This window comes from Bos javanicus, chromosome 1 (assembly GCF_032452875.1).
Source record: "Bos javanicus breed banteng chromosome 1, ARS-OSU_banteng_1.0, whole genome shotgun sequence".
Lineage (NCBI taxonomy): Eukaryota > Metazoa > Chordata > Mammalia > Artiodactyla > Bovidae > Bos > Bos javanicus.
The window spans coordinates 134,116,794-134,134,543 of NC_083868.1; the positions used below are offsets into that span (position 1 = coordinate 134,116,794).

General features: G+C 46.3%; 1 protein-coding gene across 1 annotated transcript in view; it reads right to left on the minus strand.

The window, feature by feature from the left end:
• The window catches only part of EPHB1 (EPH receptor B1), a 466,953-nt gene that overhangs the window by 154,887 nt on the left and 294,316 nt on the right, over window positions 1–17,750 (minus strand). Inside the window, exon 4 of the mRNA XM_061420965.1 lies at window positions 1,616–1,771. Within this exon, the coding sequence (XP_061276949.1) occupies window positions 1,616–1,771 (156 nt within the window). The remainder of the gene's footprint in view (window positions 1–1,615; window positions 1,772–17,750) is intronic.

Consider the following 17,750-nt stretch of genomic DNA (forward strand, 5'->3'; position numbering starts at 1 on the left):
CAATACAGAAGAAATTTCTAGCATAATTAGAGGTTAACCTGGAGCACTGACTTCTGAATGCAACAAGAATACTGAAAGGGAAAAGTATCCCTATTTTAGGGCTGCCACACTTAGGAGAGGAAGAGCAAGTTCTTGAAAGTGCTGTGCAGGGATAAAGGTGCTTCTGATCTCTGCATGATGCTGAATTATGAGGGAGAACATGGTGGAGAAATTCTCCTCTCCTCCAGCCCTCCCCCCAAGGGAGCAGAGTTTCCCCCCTTCCATTTTGGCAGGATGACTGCCCTTCCCTCTATAGCAGGGAGTTGGAGAGTGCTGGGGCTGATGCATAGGCCCCAGCCCCTAGAATTTCTGCCTCAGGGATTCACGCTAGACTCTGGTCCTGTCGTTTGGCAGAGGCATGGATGTACCATATAGGCACCTGGCACACAAGGGCCTTCACTGGGTAACCAAAAAGACAAGTGAAGGATGACTGGACACTCTGCTGTACAGTAGAAACTCACACAACATTGTAAAGCAACCATGCATGCATGTGCTTGCTTGCTAAGTCAAGTCCAACTCTGTGTAGCCCACCAGGCTCCTCTGACCATGGGATTTCCCAGGCAAGAATACTGGAGTGAATCACCATTTCCTTCTCCAGGGGATCTTTCCAACCCAGGGATCAAACCCACATCTCCCGCACTGCCAGGTGGGTTCTTTACCACTGAGCCAAAGCTCCAGTATAAAGTTTAAAAAAGGGAAATACTGAGAGGCAAAGGAAGGCTTCTTGAGCCTGGCTGGGTGGGGAACAGTTTAGAGGCCTTATGAGAAAAAAGCTGAAACAGGGGAAAATCAGCAGCTGGCTGACAAAGTGGGAAGCAATGGTTGGGATCAATGGCTACTTCCAAATAGAAATTTTTGTTTAAAAGTGTTCAATTCTGTTTTCTACTTCTCCATTGAATGTTCAGTAGAATCTACATCCATTGCCACAATAAGTTATCAGTGGTTATCTCTGGATATAGATAATATGGTTGCATTTGTTTTCATATCTACTCATTTCTGCTCAAATTCTCTCCAGTCAACATGCATTAACTTTATAATCAGAAACTATAAAAAATGTTGTTTTATAAAAATCTACATTAGAAAAAAAGAAAAATTTTACTAGACAATTAGTAAAATCATGAGAGTTCTGAGGGGAGCCTGGTCACAGAGATACAGGAAGCCTAGTGAAAAGAGAGGATAGTCTCAGCTGTGAAGACCAAGTGATCTTCTTGGAGGAGGTGACTGGAAGAGTTACCAGGAATTGTTCCAGCATCTTGGTGCACCTTGATTTTGCACTCAAAGAACTCTCCATTGGACATTTTTAACCATCTGGTGGACAGAAATTGTCTTGCTTGAGTAGGAGGAAGGCCCTCTCATCTGGGAGGAGAGGACCAAGAAAGAACCTATCTTAACTAATACTCATAGAGGGACCCTGTTTGCCTAGCAAGGAGCTGTTCATTTCAGCACCACAGCCAGCATTTCTGCTTTGTACCTTGCAATTGGAGAATGGTGTCTTAAGTCTTCCCTGCCCCAGGCCCACCACTTGCACTATCAGACAATCAAACTCCCCAGCCCAGAGCCCCTACTATACACTTACTAGTGCATGCCACTTCTGGGGGGTCAAAATCCGCTCGGTAGTAGCCGGTCCTGCAGGTGCAGATGGGAGATGCCTCTGAAGGGGATCGGCTGTTGGAAGGGCAGTGAGAGCAGACCTCAGCTTCCTGGCTGGCCTTGAACATCCCTGCAGGGCAAGCTGGAAAATAAAGATGCTGTCTTAGAATTAATGGAAGAGGGGCCACAGAGGCCTTTCCCCAGAACTGGAAAATGAACCATTCTGTCCCCTTAAAAAGGACAGTGAGATACCCCATTGCTCAAAGTGAGCATTTCAGATAGAGGAAACCCCTACTTAAAACTTCCGAGTCTTCAAACATCCTTAGTGAAATATATTTTCCCAATACCAATGGCCTCTCTCACTTGAACAATATGAATAATGATTCTTCCCTTTCAGGTGTGTCGAGAGATTTAATTGAGAAAATGAATCTAATGTATAGCTCAGTGTCTGAGGCATAAGTGCTTTATAAATGGTTATTCCCTCCCTCTTCCACCTGGTTAACAGTTGGGGCCTTACCCTGATCCACTCAGTGAAGGATTTTCACCGGTACTCAGATGGAACGATGCCCTGGTTGACAATGGGCTGGACCTATGGTTCTTAAATGTCACATTGCAACACACATGAGGGACACTGTGAGCTGTGTTAACACTTATTATGAATGATGGTAAAGGGCTGAAATTCATGACTGATTCTTTAAGAAGAAATTAAAGTGATTTCAAGGTTACTGGCTTAACAACATCATTCTCCCTTAATTGCATTTTGAAATGCTTGGAGGTGGGGGTGGGGCAAAGAAGGATGGCTTTACAGGCAGTGCACCAGGGAATGTGTCATGCACTTGGTATCATCTATCATGTGCATGTCAGTGGGGAAGTTTGGGAATGCCTCGTACAACCCAATGCCCACTAGAGCTGTCCACAGATATAAGGCACTTATTCTTTTTTCTCCATAGGTCAGCCTGTGAAGAGCCATGCCCCTAAAAGTCTGGCTCTAGGCCATTCCTCAAGCTTTTACCATGCCTCATCTCCAGAGACCTTTGACTCCAGACATCTGGTTCCTGCCTTGCTGATTCCTCAGAAAATTGGCCCTGCCTGTCTTCTTCCCTCAGGCCCTTTCTCACTATCCCAGCTCCTGACTCTTCTGGTCCCCAAGAAACCTGCTCTGGCTTATCCTTCCTTTGAGACCAGGCAAAACTAATTTCATAGTCAACTGGCTTTCTTACATACTTCACCAATTCATTCAACAGACATTTAATATGATCCTGCTAAGAACTTGACCCAGGGAATTTTGAGAACAGAACCTGCCCTCAAGGAGTTCTTGATCCAATGCAGTCATACAACCACAATACTGTGTGATCATTTCCAGGGACTTCCCAGGTGGCACTAACGCTAAAGAACTTGCTTGCCAATGCGGGAGACATAAAAGATGTGTGTTCAATCCCTGGGTCAGGAAGATCCCCTGAAGAAGGAAATGGCAACCCACTTCAGTATTCTTGTCTGGAGAATCCCGTGGATGGAGGAGCCTGGCAGGCTACAGTCCATAGCCTTGCAGAGTCAGACACAACTGAAGCGACTTAGCGTGCACACATGTGAACACTGCCACAGTAGAAGTGCCACTGCTAAGGTTTCTGCTTATACAAAGCTCATCTTGCCAAATAGACTGTCCTCCTGGAAAGTGCAGAGTATTTTTTAACAGTAGCAGTAGCCACCATCTGTTAACATTCTTGTTAAGTGCTTACATGCATTCCTCTACGGGATAGCTATTATTAGCTCCATTTTGTTAATAAGGAAATTGGAACACTGAAAGGTTAAAAAAAGTTGCCTAGAATCACACAGTGGGAGAAGTAATAGCGATGATATACATATAAACTATTCGGAAAATATCCATATCTCTTCTACCAAGACAAGAAAGAACTGTTTCCTTTGCTGGGTAAGTTTTCTCACCCTCTCATTTGAAGTGAGCTAAAGGGTTTTGGTCACTCTGGAAGTGCCTGGGGCAGGAGCTCATCTTGAATGGGAGGACATTTTTGTCATGGAATGTTCTGGAATGGCATAACTCAAGCATGTTCCAAGGAGTCCATGTCCTTTGGGTTGTTAACACCAGCTACTCACAAAAGGGGTCTGCGGTCAGACATTTTGCATCTGTGGATTTAAAAAGGTCATTTCATTTTTTAATAAGAATTTTTCAGAACTTCCAAAAATGGGATATAGAATGCTGTATTTCTCACCAAGAAACCCTATTTTGAAGTACATCTCCTGGGATTCAAGGTCCATGGAACACACTGGGGTAACACTCTCCGGATGCTTCAGTAACCTTATCTTAAAGATTTCTGTTGTAACTCATGTAAAAATGGGCCACTCACTACACGTCTCAGCACATTCAAAAGAAACTTCTGGGTAGAAAGCAAAAGGCAAAAAAACTTAAATCTCTACTAAAGGCTTAATAAATAAAACACCAAAGGAAAACTGAACAGTACACCCAAAGTGTCCTAGAATTTGACTTGCAGATTTATCCTTTCAGACCCACACAGTAAAGTCTCTCCTTCTCTTTCCTCCCCTCTCCCTTTCTCCTTTCCATTTCTCGTCCTTCTCACCCGTGAGAAGCACTTGGCCTTTTCTACCGCGGATCACCCAGCATTGCTGCCTCCTTCAGTTCTGGAGGTGGGGAACATGTAAATCCCAGGCCTGTGCTGCCCAAACACAGCAGAAGCTCTTTGCCTGGAAAGTGGGGGAGGGGAACATGGTGACTCATGCATTCACTGGAGCCCTGCCACATGTAATTTTCTTAATGTATCAGTCCAAGAGAAACAAGGTGTTTTCACTTTCTTTCCAGCATTTAAAAGCCTCCTTTCTTTACATTTAATACATTAACAGCATAAACAGCCATCCTGATGTCCACAAGTAGCAAGGGAGTTAGAAAGTGTCTTCCTCTGAGATCTCTGCTGAAGGAAGGCAGAACCAGAATGAGGTGACTCCAGAACGAGGTGATTCCACAGTGTGGGGCAATGACAGAGAAGGGGCCAAGCTGAACTTCAAAAGAGAGAAGTTCAGAGAAGGGCTGGGGTGAAAGGCCTTGGGAGGGGGCAAGACTCCATCCCCAATTAGCAACAGTCCTGGGTCTGATTCCTGGCTCAGCTGGATACTACCCGGGTGACCACTAGCAAGTTATGTCATCCTCATCTTGCTTATCTGTACAAAGAATTTATAAAAAAAGAATTTAACACTTCTCACAAAAACTCCCACAGGTCATTAGAATTTATTAAACTCAAATATGAAAATTTACCTAGGCTCAGTAAGAGTTAAACAGTGCTAATTCTTTACCCTCATTTTTCCAGTTCCTTTTAAAAATAAGTTTTCTTTTAAGATTGATAAGCTTAGAGTCCCAAAGTGGGCAAATCAATCCTGGGACCAAAAGGAAAAATGTGTTTCTGCACAGATTATTTCTGCTTTGTATAATGGGGGAATCATTATATCTGTAACATATTTCTTATTGGTAATCACAAAATAGATGAATCTCATTAATATTCAGATTTCATAAGTTAATATTGTTTTAAAATCTATGTCTAGGCATTCCCTAATTTATAAAGAAGCCATATTCCTAGGTTCACTTATTGAACATTTAGACTAACTTGTCAGCATAATTGGGCTATATTTTCTCATAGAATTAATGCTTTAAATAATGCTTAGCATGCCAGACTAGTCCACAGAGCCTTTTTTAACTCATCTTGTATCAGACATCACTGAAAAGAAATGGAAGTTAATAAGACTGTTACGTTACTAGAAATTTAACATAGAAAAATAAATAAGAAATTTGTGCTACCCCTTGAGGAAAAGCAGCTTTAATTAGAGGTGATACATGGAGCTGCTTTTAGAGGCTAACAAAAAAAATTTAGACCAAGAGAAGCAAAAGCAATGGCCTCAGCCCAGAGAAGTCACCTGAGTATATAAAGCAGTTTGGAGTAACACAGTAGAGAATGGTAAGGGCTCTGGCAGCCACACACACCTGCCTGAAGGCTCAAAAAAAATAATAATTAAATGCTGTGATCACCTAATCAAGCACATATCCAAAATTGTCAAGCAATTTTGAAGTTGATAACACAGTTACTTGCTTTAATATCATTTCAAAACTCAGGGGTTGCCTTTCTCTTGATTAAAATTGAGGTCAGCACTATTACTATAGTCAAGAACTTCTCATTCAACTAATTTTTTTTAATTTAAATTTTCTTTTTTCTTTTTTAATTTTTTATTATCAATAAAGCCCTTTTAAAAATTTGGAGAAAAAATAAATAAATAAATCATTCAACTAATTTTATAGACGATCTAGGCAAGCAGAGCCCAGAGGGTAGGGGACAGGCTCTGGGAAGTGCCCTTCCTTGTGGGGTGAGAGAGGAGGCAGACAATGGAACGCTGGTGTGTGTGTTCTTAGCTTAGGGGTGGGGGGACCGGTCAGACAGGAAGTGCCTGACTTGGAGGATCCCCCACTATGACATGAGGACCAGAAGAAGCATTTTCCAGTGGCGACTAAGGGGTGAAATTCAAGAGAGGCTAAGACAAAACTCGAAGGGAAGGGGTGGAAGAACAGGAGAGGTAGGAAGGAAAATTAGGTCAGAGTACCCAGGCCCATCTCCACCGGGAGCGTTTCATCACTATTCTGGGAGGTGCGTGGGAAAGGAAGAGCCGCAGGGCCTTGCTGTGTATTCCCACAAGACCTCTGTCCGAGGGACACCTGTGACTTGGAGGGCTGTACGTTTCTGACACTAGCACAGCCCAGATTGCTTTGTTTCCTTAAGAAAAGGGTGGGGGTGACTTCCATTGACTCCATTGCAGAGGATCACGGTTCAGACAGGTAAATGCAGCTTTTAGGTGGCACCCCCTCCCCTGCCACGCACACACATCTTTCCCCGCCCCTGACTCTGGCAGAGAGCAACAGACAAGACATGAGTACCAGGTCCCTAAGCATGTGTGTATTTTCTATCCCCCAAGCAAAATACGCATTTCCCTCCCACTTCAAGCAACAAGGGACTGGTACATGTGACCTCTAGCTGGTATCCAGAAGGGCACCTTGAAACACCCACCCAACTTCTCAGAGCCTCAGGATGTAAGGAATCATCTAGAGCTTACAATGCTCTTGAGAACCCCCTCCCCCCCCTCCCTGCACGCAGCCTCCCCATGACACTAAATCCATCACCAACAGTACTATTACTTTATAAAGAAACAGATTAAGTGTCTCATAAACAGTGCAGTGATTGAGATAATGGAAAGCGCCTCTCGTCCCCATCTGCAGCATCAGGTTATGAAGCATTTCCAAGCAGCCAGGAAGAGGAAATTAATAGAAGCAAGAGGGAATAACCACCTTTATGCAATTTCCTCAGGAGATAGTGGACCATCTAATCTTTATTGGAGCCCTTTAACCTGTCACTCAGCACTCACCAGAGCCTCTTTAGCTCTCACAATTTTTCTTGATATCCAAGAGAGATAAAATGAAAACCTCATAACATTATTTTATAATTTTTGTACTTGGAGGGTGCACATTGCCTCTGCCCCTCCCCCTCTACTGAGGCCTCATGAAACATTTTTATGCAGCAGGAATGTGGGAGAGCTTAACTATTCCCGGTGCATGGTCCAGGGGGTCACAGCTTCTCTGCAGAAAGGAAATCTCTCCGTGCATTTTAAATGCGATGCTTCCCTCCACCGCCGCCTTCTGTCCTTGGTTTTTCTTTTTAATAATCTGATTACTTCTCCTGATCTAATTTTTTTCCCCCAAATGAGTTTGCAAAGGTTCATGCCAATGAATATTCATCCCCTGTTTAAGAACCGGGTGCCTTTTTCTCAAGGCAGGTGCAGCTCAGCAGCTGGCTGGGGAGGTGTGCCTGCCTCTTGGGTGACAGTGAGAGGGGCGAGGCTCGTGCTCCTGGTGAGAAAGAAAGAGGTTCACAGCCCTGAGCTCACTGCCTCTCAACCTCCTCTTTTGTCTCCAAACTCTGCCGGTGCTCTTGAGGAGCCTGCTGGGGTGGGCAGTGGCTGAGACACACCTCCGCAGCCTCCAGGATGGGCGTGGTGGGCAGGACAGGGGGCGGCTGCTGCTGCTGCTGCTCCTGCTGCTGCTGCTAAGTCGTTTCAGTCATGACACTGTGCGACTCCATAGACGGCAGCCCACCAGGCTCCCCGGTCCCTGGGATTCTCCAGGTAAGAACACCGGAGTGGGTTGCCATTTCCTTCTCCAGTGCATGGAAGTGAAAAGTGAAAGTGAAGTCGCTCAGTCCTGCCGGACTCTTAGCGACCCCATGAGTTGCAGCCCACCAGGCTCCTCCGTCCATGGGATTTTCCAGGCAAGAGTACTAGAGTGGGTTGCCATTGCCTTCTCCGACAAAAGGGGCGGCGTCAAGCCCTTTATGCAGGGCATGTGCACAGCTCTGCAAGGCTCTACTCTGAGGTCTTGTGGCTTCAGGTGAGCCCTGTTTGTACATTCACGCTGGCGACCCAATGCCTCCCTCATCTTCACTTTACAGAGGCTGACCCCAGGGGTTCTTGACTCTGGGCCTCCAGGCATGAAGCTCCATTGAAGGAGGTGTGCTGGGGTTCCCTGTCTATGTCATCAGCAGTCTGTGTGTTTTCCAGACATGGGTCTCCCTGAACAATCTCAGGACATCCCAGTGGGACCCAGGCCTTGTGAAACCCCCACTTTCCCTTATAGTGAGGGCAATGTATTGAGAAAACCAATAGCAGAGAAGTGGTCTCCAGGCATCCACCCAGTGGATCATCCAACTACTGTACTAGATGGAAAGGTCTCTGAAGGTTGATGCTAGGTGTTGCCCTCTCTGCATTTTCTTCTCCCTGGTACTGAGCACAGGCCTTCCACATAGACACATGCATTGGCTGCCTGGAGGTGGTGGCACAGGCGCAGGCCTTGAAGGATAGGCAAAAGCTGACGCAGAAATGGGAGGGTGAGGCAAAGGGAAAAGAGTGCCCCAAGCCTCGGAGAGAACAGGAACAGCACTTGTCTGGGGAACTTGGAAGGAGAGGCGACCTGGCAGTAGAGGCTGCCCGGCACACACAGCATTCATGGGGCCACAGCAGGAAGTGGGCTGGAGTACTCAGGTGTGTCCGACTGTATACATGGGGCCAAATGGATCTCCAGTCCCTGCCTTCATGGGCCCAGTGCCAGCAGTAACAGCCTGTGCAGAGGGAACACTTAGCTGTGTCATACAGTCGCATCACTCTTAGTGACACTTGCTGAAATTGATGAACGCTGCAGGCACCATGACATAGACGAGACTGTAACTTCCAGTGCTATTAAGCTGCTCAGGCAGTAGCAGCAGCAAGCCTAGAACACATCAATCAGCAGGGAAGTTGTTAAAGATGCGGGGTCAGGGTCAGGGGCACTTAGCCTTGGTGAAATGGGGAGATCACTGGTCAGAACTGAAGGATGACAAACAGAAGAGCAGTGTCCCAAGGGGGAGGGGCAGGCACTTAGATCCTTGTCCCTGATGGTGCCTATCCCTAGGGAACAGCCGGGCACAGCACAGCCAAGACCAGGTTTGGGGAGGGAGACTGGACTGGGGATCAGAGCCTCTCAGCAGGGAATTCAGGGCTGCATTCTGCAGTCCTGGCCCAAGTCAGTGTTTAGGTGGTGGGATAGTGTGAAGCAAACCTAGGGGTTTTCTATGATCTAGGCCAGTGATTCTCAACCTGTGGTCTCTAGACCAGAACCACCAGCAGCAGGACCCGGGAACTTGTGGAAATTCAGAATCCAAGACCCCACTCCAAATCTACTGAACCAGAAATGCTGGGGTGGGGCCCAGTGATCTGAGTGTTCCAAAGCCCTCCAGGGGATTCTGACACAGCTCTAGTTTGAGAACTGCTGCTTTAGGATCTCCAGGTAAAGTAGAAACATTCTGACCTTGGGATCTGTGAAAACGGCCACTCCCTGGTTATGTGATCTTCTGCAAGTTACTTAACCCTCGACCTCAGCCCCCAACCCTGTATACAGGGACACTAGAGTAACTTCCTTCTTACAGTTTTGTGATGATCAGTATAATATATGCAAACATACTGGAATGTAGCATCGCCTCAATAAATAGCGGCTAGGTGTTTTCTACAAGGAGCCAGACTGAATGTTTTCAACTGTCATTCATTTTAAAGTATTTAAATTGGCCACTTAATATAATCTTGGAGCCATGCCAGGCACTGAGATCTACCAGTGGATGAAACACACAAAGAGCCCTCCGCCATGAAGCTGACTTCCTAGTGGAGGAAATGAAGTGAAGTTGCTCAGTTGTGTCCGACTCTTTGCAACCCCATGGCCTGTAGCCCACCAGGCTCCTCCGTCCATGGGATTCTCCAGGGAAGAATACTGGAGTGGGTTGCCATTTCCTTCTGCAGGGGGTCTTCCTGACCCAGGGATCGAACCCAGGTCTCCCGCATTGCAGGCAGACGCTTTAACCTCTGAGACTCTAAACTGGAAATTCCAACAGAGAGAATCAGTTTTGGAAGCCAGATCAGGCACTAACTGAGGCTTGGAGGCTCTCAGACAACTGACACCTAAGTAAAGACATAAAGAATTAATAGAAGCTGAATAGGTTGCAGAGGTAAAGTGGGTTAGTGAGGGGAGACAGAACACCCTCCATGTGGAGAAAGCAGCATGTGCAAAGGCCCTGGAGGAAAAAAACATGACTCAGTCTGTAAATTGTGAGCAGTGTTTCTATGACCAATTGTTGTATGTGGAGTGGGCAGGGGTCAGTTGATAAGGAGGCTGAGTTTCATGTCAGCTCCTAGATTTGATCCTTAGGTCATGGGCCACTGCTGAGTTTAACACTGGGGAAAAAACACAGTCAGATTTTTTGTGTCTGAAAGATCACACCGGCTGCTGGGAAGAGAATGGGTCAGAGGAGTGGGGACAGCTAAAGAGAGTCTCAAAAGCCCAGAAAGAGTGATAATCACTGGGGTAGTGGGAACAGAGTCAAAAGTCATTAGAAGAGGAGGAGCTGGCGATTAACTGGGCCTCCCTCATTCATCAACAGTATGCACGGAGTCCCCACTGGATGCCAGGCACTGGGCTAAGTGACCTGTTGATGGCTTGTACCCCTACTTTCCTACCAGTGCCAGAAAGCCTGCCCTCCATACTTCATCTACTTGGGCCAGGCATTTTCCTCTTCCTGGAGTTCTCTTTTAAAAACCCTATACCCTGGCATTGAGTTCACTTTCCCTATGACTTTGAGGGGGTTGAGAGTGACATTAGGAAAGGGAAGAATGGGGAAGTGGGGTGGGGACTCCTCCTGGAGCTGGCTGGGTCTGCTCCCCACCACCAGCCAGCAAACAGGGCCCTCACCCTGAGGAGGATCCTTCACTCAGGAATCTTTCAGGACCTTGGACAGGGAGGGAGGGAGGCCTCTAGCTGGAGACCCAGCCCCCAGCTACTCCATGTCACTGGACCCTGAAGGTTGCGGCACTACCTGAGTGCCTTCCCAACAGGCCACCTGACAGCCAGTAGCTACTGGGGGCCCCATGGAACTGCTGCTTAAGCTTTAGCCTGACAGAGCCCTTTCCCTTTTATAAGTTTGACTCATTTGAGGGGTACTTCCTGTGTGCCCTGAGTTAGATCTAAGACAGTCACTTTCTTTACACTGGGAGAGGAGAGGGCTGTTGTTGAGGAGTTAGGGCAGACATGCAGGGAATCAGATGTAGAAGGGGGCCTGGAGGAGTCCTCGATCCATAGGTAGCAGATGGCCAGTGAAGATGGAATACTTCAGATGTGGGGCTCCAGGGACAGAGCAAGGCCTCCTGGAGAAAAGCTAATGTCACAGCCAGGTGGTGAAGGAGGTAGGTGAGCACATGCTGGGGGTACATCAGGGGAAGGAGGGGTCTGTCCTTGAGCAGAGAGCAGAAGCATGCTGCCAGCAGCAGGACAGATTCCTTTAAGGGAATATGGCCTCCCCATTTCCCACCCCACCACCCAAGATGCTCCTCAGGGTCCCTGGAACTCGACAAAGCAGAAATGAGGGTCAGATCACTTCAGACCTTCCAATGGGCCTCTCCTGATCGGACACTCTGGGCCACAGGGCTGCCAGGCCTCGGCTCCCACTGCTGTGTCAGGGGATGGGGTGGGCAGGGAATCCCCAGATGCCCCGTCTCTAGGCCCTGTTCCCACCCACGTCAGAGCCTGCCTGCCAATGCTCTGAAAGCACTGTCAATCTGGTTTCTCTGGGCAGCAGGCAACGGGGACATATGCTTGCAGTCAGGTGGCTTCCCACATTTTCTAACTGAAGTGTTTATTTTACCCTTTGAGAAAAGCCTTATTTTTAAGTATTCACTGACACAGAACTTGATGGATTCCCTTAAAAAAATAATTTATGATCAAGTGTTTAAGATAAATGAAGGTGACTTCTTACTGCATTTCTCAAGGCTGGACAATGACGAGAAGCCACCCTCCTCTTCCTGTGGCTGGGGCAGGGCTGGCTACCTGCACGCACACAGCCAGCCAGGCCTGGTGAGTCATCACACCCAGAAACAACACTGCTGTCCCCTGCTCTCTCTGTTTCTCGGTGACAATGTAGGAAAAGAAAAAAAAAAAAAAACATGTTTGGATGCATCACACAAATTGCATTTCTTCTCCAAAATCTGACAAGGTAAATAGCACTCGTCTCTTAGGGAAGGTTATTGTTTCTCCTTTTCCAAGCTTCCTCGTTCCGGGGTTTTGTTGAGTCCACAAATCACATGCAGTCAGGGTGGAAAAAGACCTTAGAAACACCCTAGAAGAGGGTCAGCCAGTATAGCTATCATCACCATCTCCCATATTGTCCATGGCAGACATCACTAATCAATCATGGCACTCATTCCCAGTCAACCCAGATCAGAGCTCAGAATCTTTAACACAATGCCCCCCACCCCACCCCTGCCCCAGGCAGCTGGTACCCACGGATCAGAGTTGGCCCATCCTAGATCTATGATGGAGAAACTAAGGCCAGGAGAAGGCAAGGGATAACTTGGTCAGAGATGCACCAGAACAAGCCTCAGGGAACCAGAACAAGCCTGAGTCTGCTCCACCAGCCTCATCAGGATAAGCCCGCTGCAGCCCTGGGGGAGCTTACCCCATCCCTGTCTCCGCCTGCCTCGACTCCTTCTTCTTTTTGTCTTTGAGGTCAGCCCCACTGCACAGCCTCCTCTCCAGCTGGGATGCCAGGGAACCTAATTATTCTCTCTGTGTGCATCCGGGGAAGAGTTGCATTATGTTTAAGTAAGTGTAGCTAAGAGGTGCCGCATCTCACGAGAAGGTCAAGTGCTGCATATGTATAATATAAGATTAAGATTTTCTCCTTCTGCAGTGTACTTGATAAAATAATTTTGCTGTGACCTTTACAGAAATGCAGGAGTAGAAATGGGCACAGTGGAACTTCCAGCTTCTACCCTGGTCACAAAGTCATAAACACCATCAATCTATAACACTATTACACACCATTTAAGTGGGACAAGTGAGCAAAAGAAATGATTTTTATTTTTATTTTTTGGTAATGACAGAACAAAAGCATTGGAGGCTGAAATTCTCAAGCTGGATTACCGGAGCCGTGTTGACAGATAAAGGACATGAATGAATCCTTTTTGCACGCTGCCCTGGCCTAGCCTGGTGGCATAAAGACTGGGGCAGGGGCCTCCTGCAGATTGTCAGAGGAAAGGGGCCTGTCCAAGGTCACAGAGGAATCAGTAGGGTCTGATCGGCTCTGCCCTGCCCTTGTCAAGAGGGTGTGGGGGACTGGTCTCAGCTCCTAACTGCGGTGACAGTGGGTGCACCACTCTGCAAGTCTGGGAGTCAACTCTAACAAAAAGGGGAAGAGCTGTGAGTAATAATCAGTATTGAAATAATAAGGTTATATGCATCCCAAAAGATTCTCCAAGTAGGATTGAACATGACATTTATCCAAAAGGCTGAAGGCAGACAAAGTTGGCAGAATATTTTGGTCTGACCCATGACTTTCGCTCGAGAACCTCACCAAATATGAACAGGGAAACAGGGCTCGCAGATTCTGGAACAGGGAGGACACCCTCCTTCTGTGCAGCTGAGCACAGCCATCAGAGGCGCTGGACCCCTGGAGGCTGTGTGAATGGCCCAGCAGCTGCTGTAACTCAGAGCAGCTGAAAAAGGGCTCCTGCTGAGGAAGGGCAGAAAAGGGGTGAAGAGCTGTATGCTCTCTGGTGACCATTTATTCCCAGGTGTTGAGAAGTCATTTCCAGCATGCTCTGCATCCTCCCTATCTGCAGTTCCTGGATGTAATGATACAGGAGCATCACCAGTTACCTTCAGGTCTGTTAATTAAACATGACTAAGGGGGAAGCTTGCAGTAAAGCTCAGAGGTGTGTGGGTGGCACTTAGCACTTATCTCTCAATGCCCACCTAGGGCAGACCGAAAGAGCCGTCCTTCTGAAGGCACCATGTGAGGGAGGGCTTGGGAAGGAGCAACAGGTGCAGATGCCCAGGGAGGACCATGAGGTAGCAGTGGGGAGAGATGGGCAAGTCCTCCTGAGCAGCCTGTGAGAGGATATTCCCAAAGGAAACAAGTCCCGGGCTGACGGGTTCATAGGAGCCTAGCGGGACAGGAGACCACCACCTGAACCCTCCACTGCAGAGGAGGGCGCCTGCTCTTCCTTGCTACCCTCTCCCTGCAGCAGAGGTCTCATATTGAACGAGAGACCAGCCTTTCCTGCAGAGCACAGTCGGGGGCTGATGCTGAGTGCTCTCCTCCCACCCTATGCAACCTTCTAAGGCAAGGTTTGTGGGTGTCAAACTGACCTCCATTGGCTAAAACTGGTTACAAAGTTGTGTCAATAAAAATAACATAACTAATAATAACAACAATCAGCATTTAAACAGCACATTTATCAAGGGCCAGGTACTCAGGTGCTCAGCATGACTTCATTTCATACTCATAACATTCCTAAAAGACATAAGCTACAATTATTCCCATTATTCCCATCAGGAAACTGAGGGTCAACACAGTCAGCAGCTTGTCCAACGCCCAAAGTCAGTGATGGAGACAGGCACTGAACATAGGCTATCTGACTCCAGAGACTTGAGAGCTCATTTGGAATGTTTTAAAATCAGGTAAATTTCCTTGCAACCAATAAAAACCAGTGTGCATCGTGTTAAATATAATTTATGGCAATGTGACTTCCTGGGGAAGGGGTGCCAGCTTCTAAGTTATAGACGCTACTACTCCAAAGTCATAGGAAACAAGTTCTATCATTTTTTTTTTTTTTGAGCCTTGGTTTCTTCATCTGTAAAAATGGAATTAATTGGCCCTATCTCATAGATTTGTTTTGATCATTAAATGAGATAATGAATATAAAATGTTTGGTGCTGTACCTAGCATATGATAACTACTCAGCTAAAAGTAGCTGTTTCAATGCTATTCTCTCAAATCATCCTACCCTCACCTTCTCCCACAGAGTCCAAAAGACTAAAAAAAAATAAAATAAAAGTAGCTGTTAATATATTCTTTAATAAAATTATTATTGTTCAGTATAAGTACTATGAGCTTCCCAGATGGCTCAGTGGTGACGTCGGAGATGCATGGGTTCAATTCCTGGCTCGGGAAGATCCCCTGAAGGAGGAAATGGGCACCCATTCCACTATTCTTGCCTGGAAAATCCCGTGGAGAGAGGAGCCTGGCAGGCTACAGTCCATGAGGACATGACTGAGCACCTAGTACTATAAGTAGTGTGCTGATGTTACACTTTTAAAAATTCAACATTTGTCCCACTCCATGGAACATTCCCATCAAGGTTTAATAACCCATAGGCCTTGGCTTGAATTGCTAAGATTTGGGAATATAAACTGAAGCATATGTAACCTCTGGGCAGTGACTGTCAAGAGAGAAAGTTAGCTGGAAAGTAGACATTATGGCTGAACTCAGGCTATGAGGATGTCAGAGCAACAAGTTTAATATACCTGGGTCTCTAACACCAGGATACAGAGTACCCTACCAGCCTGGATATATTTTACATGACAGAAAACAAATCTATCTCTTTTAAAAAAATTATCTTACATATTTTTTCTTTCTCATCGACAGCTGGAATCCTAACACATCATTTCCTTTCAATTAAATTTTATAAGGAGGATGGTACCATTCCCATTTCACTGGTAATGACATTTGGGATCAGAGAGGTAGAACAACTTGCCTGGTATTTCACAGCTAGTCTGTGGAAGAGGCAGAATTCAAAACCAGATATGTTTGATACCCATATCTTCAAAGCTGATACCCTTCCCAGTTATTGGGTTGGCCAAAAAGTTTATTTGGGTTTTTCAATAAGACTTGAGAATGACATGTTCAGATGCACTTAAGTTCTGATGAGAGGCTTGGGAAATGGATAAGATGTATTGCTTGTCTGCTCAATGAAGGCATCTTGCCCTACTTTCCCTGCTTCAAAAGGGAGGAGGGAAAACCGTCTATGGTCCATGTCATATGCTGGCTCCGATCCCTCTGAGTCCCCGCCTGCCTTCATTCCTGACCAGATGTAAAAATGTGATGTATGGATGTGGTTGCTGGGCATTCTGCAGAAGCCTGCTCTAAAAGGCAAATTCATCCTTCCTGTGGCTTCTGATAGGCAGAAGGAAGTGAAGGCAATGTCAATGGTAAGACTGGCTGATTTTCCAGAGGACAGTAGATGAGCAGCCCAGCAGCAGGTACGGGGTGGTAAGTATTCACTGGTACTACCTACTCCCACCTCTAGTAGGCACCAGCTCCCTAAAACATAAGATGTTTGCTATGGACATGACATATGGGTACCTAGAATTATTATTGTTTATTATACCCCAGTCCAAATATGCCAAAGGAGGCTATCACATTTATGCCCACAGCCTGAATAACTTCAGGATGGGACAGTGGTACAGAAGTAGCCAGCCTGCTGTCCACCAGCACTGGGGGCATAGAGCAGTGAGTGCCAAGGAAATGGCATGCACTGAAATCTGGATTTCACCATCATCAGACTAATAGTCATTATAATCCTATGAAACTTCATTACTGAATTCCCCCTTTACCATTTCTACACGTAACACTCATTTGTTAATAACCAAGATAAAGGTCCATAAAACAATATTGCTCCCATGTAACACGTCTCTTTCTCCTTGCTCTCAATAAGACTCCAGAATTTCATCAGAGGAATGCAAGTGCTTCTATAAGATGTGTCAATTATTTCAAGATGACAGGTATTCGATTCCCAAATTCATCAGTAGGGGCCAAGAATGTATTGGTTCATCAAGCAGAGCACATTTCTGGAAGCGCTCTCACCATTTGGGAATCAAATAATAATTGCAATACCAACACCTTGACTTTCTAATGCATTTTTTCAAGCTAAAGGGTTTCGACACATGCCCCCACCAAACCCGTTCTTAGATTCATCTTCTTTGTAGGCTTCTGAAATAGTGAAGGCGCTAGTTTTATTTCTTCCATTTTGCAGAGGAAGAAATTCAGATTCTCAACTCAGAAGCTGAGTGACTTACATAAACAAAGCATACTGGAGGCAAAGGAGAGATAGCAGACCTTTCACTCTGGAGCTCCAATCACTTGAGTACACAGCTTCAGAAACATCACTTCTTGGATCCAGGCCCTGAGCCGGATGCTAGATATACAGCACGGAGTAAGTCAGAGCCCCCATTCTCAAGGAACATCAGCGTAACGAAAGATGCTGACAGTAACGACAAAATAACATGATTAACGGGAAAAGAGAGGCATGTATAGAAGTGGGGAGAAAAGAGACAGTCCCCTCTCATATTGGTTGGGAGAGAGGACAGGTCTTTTGGAGATGACAGTTTTGAAGCATGAATAGGAGTTTACTAGGTAGATAAAATGAAAGAAGGCATTCAAACAAAGAAAACGGCGTGTGCAAAGGCATGGTGATTGGGAAAGGGTCAAGGACGTTTAGTCCCTTGGTGGTGCCCTTTGAGAAGACTTCGTCTTCCACGGAAGAGATATCAGCTGTTCCAAATGGGCTGAAATTAGTTTTGGAGCAGGTCAGAATGTTGTACTAGTCTTGAAATAAGCTGGAATCATGGATGTTTCAGGAACACTCATCTCCATCCCCCACTGCTGACACTCTCCTGATGAGTGTCTGCCTCACTCTCTCACACAGTCCTT